Raw genomic sequence first — 5,398 nt, forward strand, 5'->3', positions numbered from 1 at the left:
CCATGAGCATCTATAAAATTATTTAAAAACCACCATGACAAAAAACAAGACCACTAAATTCTAGTGTCACCCCTTTTGGAAGCACTTAGTTATGCGCTTTCTTTAACGGTTTTTGGTTATTTAGATAATAGTACCTCTCATACTATATTGAAATAGTTAATATTCTGTGAGTTCCTTAAAGCTAGGCACTATGTGTTGTTATTTTTTTATTTCCAGGGCCTAGTCAGTGTCTCTATAGGAGATACTTAATAAACATTTGAAAGAAGAAAGAAAGTATAGGCGAAATATATATAAGATATAACATGTTAAGAATAATCTCACTAATATTTATAGCAGTTTTTAAAAATATGATTTTTATGCCCCAAGGCCATCTCAACCAGTTAACTTTTACCAGATTAAACTTTATTTTCCTTTTCCTAACTTTACATTGAATTTGAGTCTTAGGACCATCTTATCTCAATTTATATTTAAATTCCTTGAAACATTAGATTATAGAATTATGACTGTATAAAAACTATATTGAGTCTAAATGAAATACCTTCTTAATAGCCAATCTGCATGAATCACTATAGCACTGGCTTGATGATAAATCCAGCAGCTGGGATTTCTGTATGGAGAACTGTTCCATCTAAACCTTTCTTGCCTTTGCCTTTTCATTAGGATTCTGATAATCCTGACCTTCGAGACCGGGGCTATATTTATTGGCGCCTTCTCTCAACTGACCCTGTCACGGCCAAAGAAGTAGTCTTGTCTGAGAAGCCACTGATCTCTGAGGAGACAGACCTTATTGAGCCAACTCTGCTGGATGAGCTCATCTGCCACATTGGTTCCTTGGCCTCTGTGTACCATAAGCCCCCCAATGCTTTTGTAGAAGGAAGTCATGGAATCCATCGCAAACACTTGCCAATTCATCATGGAAGGTAAGCAGGTGTGAACTCGGTTTGACTCTTTGTTTAGAGTTGGTCGTCTTCATGCTTTTATAGCCTGGAAAAGAACTTGCTGTGCATTTTAAAACCTACTATTATTACTATATTTTCTTGAGAGCTCCATCTGAATACCAGTGACCACACATACAATCGGTGAAAGGCTCCTCTGTATTCCAATCTAGGAGTACAATTTTTACAAAATTTTGGTGAATAAGACCTTCTAAATTGATAAAGTCTGGAAGGTGCTTAAGTTTCCAGTAAGAAAAGGCTAGAAATATTCCCAGAATTGAAAACTTAGGGAAAAGCCTATATGTACATTTAGCTGTTTTTGTGCTTTACTGTAGCTCTGGTTGAGGCTTATGGATAAAGTTAGTAGTTACTAACTTCTCTTATTCTATAAAGCTATTAATGAAATAATATTTGCAGGATCATTTTATAAAAACAGCCTAAATTCTGTGTGGACGAAGTTTTTACCCAGTTACATTGATCATATCACTAAGGAAATGATTATAAACAGGCTCTCAGGTAACATGGAGCTCTTGCTTTGTAGCTATCTTAAAATTTTAATTAGGGAGAAGTACTCTAATAAAACTCTTAAAATGGGTATTTGAGAATCTTTCAGAATCTGATTCCTTCGTCGATCATAATAAACCTTAAATCTAAGTAGAATTTGGTCCCAGAGTAGTTAGAATAATTGGGCTTCCATTAATGGGTCAATTCTTGTACCACCATCTAATGTGTATTATTGTTTAAGTGGTTTGTGAGTGGCCAGAGTGTAGGATTTATTGCTTTAGAGATTGGTATAGTCAGTATTTTGGGCTCTATTTAAACAGACTGTGGGCATAACCAAACAGAAAGGAAAGGGCAGCATGCAAGAAAATGATTACTAATCTTTTGTGACCTTTAATTGAATTTTTGGTTTTAGGGCAGGTACTGTGATTTTAACCCAAAAGAGATGTGTAGTTTCATAAGGATTAGGCCTTATAATAAGTTACGGTGTTTCTCCTGGTAGGCAAGCATGTTCAACGTTGTGTAGATACAACTATTTAACTTCTAAGAGTTTCTCCCAGTCTTTGCTTCAAGTTTTGATATAGATAAGGATTTTCTGTTGTAACTTGCCTCTGTACCATTTAATCTAGCCTTCTCTCCTGATAACTTTTGATCCTCAAATGGGAAGGGGAACATGAAACAAATCAATAAACAGAAACAACCCTTTCTTAAACACAAGAAGAGAAACAGCATTTAAACAAAAAGAAACGCAGTCTCCTACGTAAGGTCTTTATCTGAGTAGTAGCCTTTAATTTCTTAACTTCACAATTCCTTATTGTGAAGTTCCTTTTTGGTTAACCTCCGTTAGTCCATTTGTACATGTTTTGTGTTTTTAAAAGGAAATACAAATATAGGGAAAATCCCTTTGATATAAATAGGAATGATACATTGCTGCAAATGGCATGTCTGTAATACTATTGACATTACCTAGCTCTTTTCTGCAGCATAAGGTTAAGTGATATGAAATGAACACTTTAAAACCTTATTCTGCCGTTTCTAGAGATTTAGAAATGCTTACTTCACTAGGTCTTTTAAAGTCACTTGGGAAAGAGAAAAGTGCTTTTTACTTGGGTATTACTTACTTACTGTGCTTATACTTGTCAGCTGCTCTATGGGGGTGAGGTGGTAAACAGTTATCTAATTTGGAAAATCTCAACCTTTTAAAAATATTGCTTTGATGACCGTTATGTAGTTATTTCCCATGAGTTCACAATGGGAAATGTTTTCATATTTCTTGTATTTCTGTTTAGGAAGAATGTACCCTAATGATATATCGTGTTCTTTAACTTATAAAATCTACAGGGTCATTTACTTCTTTTCATCTAACTCACTTTATCTTCTCATAAGAAAAATATGTGCATTGATACCTATTCTATCTTCTATTTAGAAGTACTGATAAATCCATGTGTTCTGTCACATTGTCTGAATGGCACATGTCCTGTGTCTCTTAAAAAGTTCTTAATTCTAATGTTCTTAATTTTAATGAAAGTCCAGTTTATCAATTTTTTTCTTTCATGGTTAGTGCCTTTTGTTGAAACAGTTATCTATTCCAAAGTTGTAAAGATGCTATTCTAGATTTTCAGCTAGGTTTTACCCTTCACATTTATGTCTGATATATCTCAATTTTTCTTTAAGTTGTGAGATATAGAGGTTAAGGTTAATTTTTTTTCCCATACAGCTGGCTATCCAGTTGACCCAGCACCACTTATGGAAAAGATCATCATTGCTCCTGCTAGTCCTTTTAATATCTCTTGGAACTCACCACTTTGTTTTTGTTTTTACAGCTTGTTGGGCTTTTATTATTACATATATAGTTGATGATAGTAGCAGTTTAGGTTACTCTTAGCTGATCTTCATGTCCATTCTCCTAATTTCAGTCCATTATACACACCACTGCTAGAATAATGTTCCTGTAATGTTATTTTTAGTTTTTCTTCTTTGTTCAAGAAATAAGTGATTCTGTATTTCCTAGCATATCAAAAATTAACTCTCCATACTGATTTTCAGAGTTCCTCTTCCCTCATCCTCTCTTCCCCAAAATCTTACCACACACAATCTCTATTCCTGCGGGTATAACTTTTTTGCCACCCCTAAAGTCAAATTATTCATTTTTGTGCCTTTGCACAAGCTATCCCCCATCTTTGGAGGTCTCATAAGACCATTCTGAGAAGCTCATAGAATCAGCACCCCCAGTTTTGTTTTCCTTCTCTCCTATACTCTGTTAGTATGCAGACGCACAATGCTTGTTTCTGCTGTTACACAGTAAACTTGCTTTTCAGTCATTTTGTAAACGCTGATTTTTTTTGTTAGTGCATAAGTTATTTGAGGGTAGGAATCGTATATTTCCCCTTACAGTTTCTACAGAGTACCATGGAATGCTCCTTACAGTGTTCCCTCATAGATATTCAATTAAAATTGACTGACTGCTGATGAGGTTAGATAATATAATTTGTTTTCATTTTAACAACTGTGTTTTGATGAGAACAAGAATTGCTGTGATCTCTTCATGAACATGCGCAAATGGTGATAAAATAAGAGGATTTTTTCCTCTTGTGTTTTGTATTCATAGTTATATGTTTGACATCCATTTGTTGCCTTATTGTTATATCGTAGGTGAAACTGACTTTTTTCTTTTCTCCTCTTTGTGTCTATGTGACAACAGCACTGATGCAGGTGACAGCCCTGTTGGTACCACCACTGCAACCAACCTGGAACAGCCTCAGGTTATCCCCTCTCAAGGTGACCTTCTGGGGGATCTTTTAAACCTTGACCTTGGTCCCCCAGTCAATGTGCCACAGGTATCCTCCATGCAGATGGGAGCAGTGGATCTCTTGGGAGGAGGACTAGATAGTCTGGTAAGTATCTTTCCCCCCCTTTCCTTTTGGTTTATTTTTAGTTCTTGGTATGCTAGAGAACTTTAAATTATTCAGCTTTGTAGAACTAGACCTTTCCTTGATGAGCAGTAATGTCCTTTGATAAAGGACAGGATTATTTGTCTTTAGAAAGTTAATTATGATACTGTTGATCATCAGTAATAGGGTATATCTGCAAGCATATGGGATTATTTTATTTTCCTGCCTCTAAATAGAACTTTCAATACTTAACTAACCTATTATTTAGCAATCTTAGTGTTTATTACCCTTTCCAGAGTTCATTATTGCTCCTGCTTCTTAACTCTGGATTCCCTCTCCAATTCTCTTTTTGACCTGAATAGCATTAAAGAGGTCTTGTACAGATCATCCTGTTTTGAGGCTTTCAACCTTTGCCTTTTTAAATTTTATTGACTTATGCCCTAATTCTTAAAGGTTTCGAGGCAGCCATTTGAGCCATTTTTGTACAAAATGTACCTTTATTACAGTTGGGAAGGACTACTTGATTGGTTCTTTTTTTTCTCCTTCCTCCTCACCTGCTCTACCCTGTTACACTTCCAATTTAATTAGCTTCCAGGATTCTAACACTAAAAGGCTCCAAAGTCCAGAATATCGGTGATATGTGCCACCAGTGGGAACCAAGATTATTTTTTGTTGCTGTACAAGATAAATGAGAAATATTAAGAATGACCATCAATCTGTGGAGAGAAGGCCAGAAATAACAGGTCTCATCACATGACTCCCTGCAAACTAGATATTTGACTGTGATGGAATTAGAGGCTCTTTGAGCTAGACACTTGTAAATGAGATGTTTGTCAACCTGATGACGATAAAGGTGCTCAAGAATGATTTATATCCCAACATCACTGGAAGGGAGATATCATAGATATGAAAATACATGTCCTCACAAATGATACAAACAAAACAACCTTGCTTTCTGCTACATATACTTTATGATCAGTAGTGTGTCTGGGGTTTATGCCAGCCAGTGCAGGTACATTTACTTTTTTGCTGGCAGAGTCTAAGGAAATAGGGTTACAGTCATGTCTGTGG

The 5,398-nt window shown here is 35.7% G+C and overlaps 1 protein-coding gene across 1 annotated transcript in view; it reads left to right on the plus strand.

The window, feature by feature from the left end:
* Nucleotides 1-5,398, plus strand: part of AP2B1 (adaptor-related protein complex 2, beta 1 subunit) — a 163,949-nt gene that overhangs the window by 59,765 nt on the left and 98,786 nt on the right. Inside the window, exons 12-13 of the mRNA XM_012648629.1 lie at nt 661-920; nt 4,138-4,330. Of these exons, the coding sequence (XP_012504083.1) occupies nt 661-920; nt 4,138-4,330 (453 nt within the window). The remainder of the gene's footprint in view (nt 1-660; nt 921-4,137; nt 4,331-5,398) is intronic.

Source organism: Propithecus coquereli, unplaced genomic scaffold, assembly GCF_000956105.1.
Source record: "Propithecus coquereli isolate 6110/MARCELLA unplaced genomic scaffold, Pcoq_1.0 Scaffold291, whole genome shotgun sequence".
NCBI classification, from domain to species: domain Eukaryota; kingdom Metazoa; phylum Chordata; class Mammalia; order Primates; family Indriidae; genus Propithecus; species Propithecus coquereli.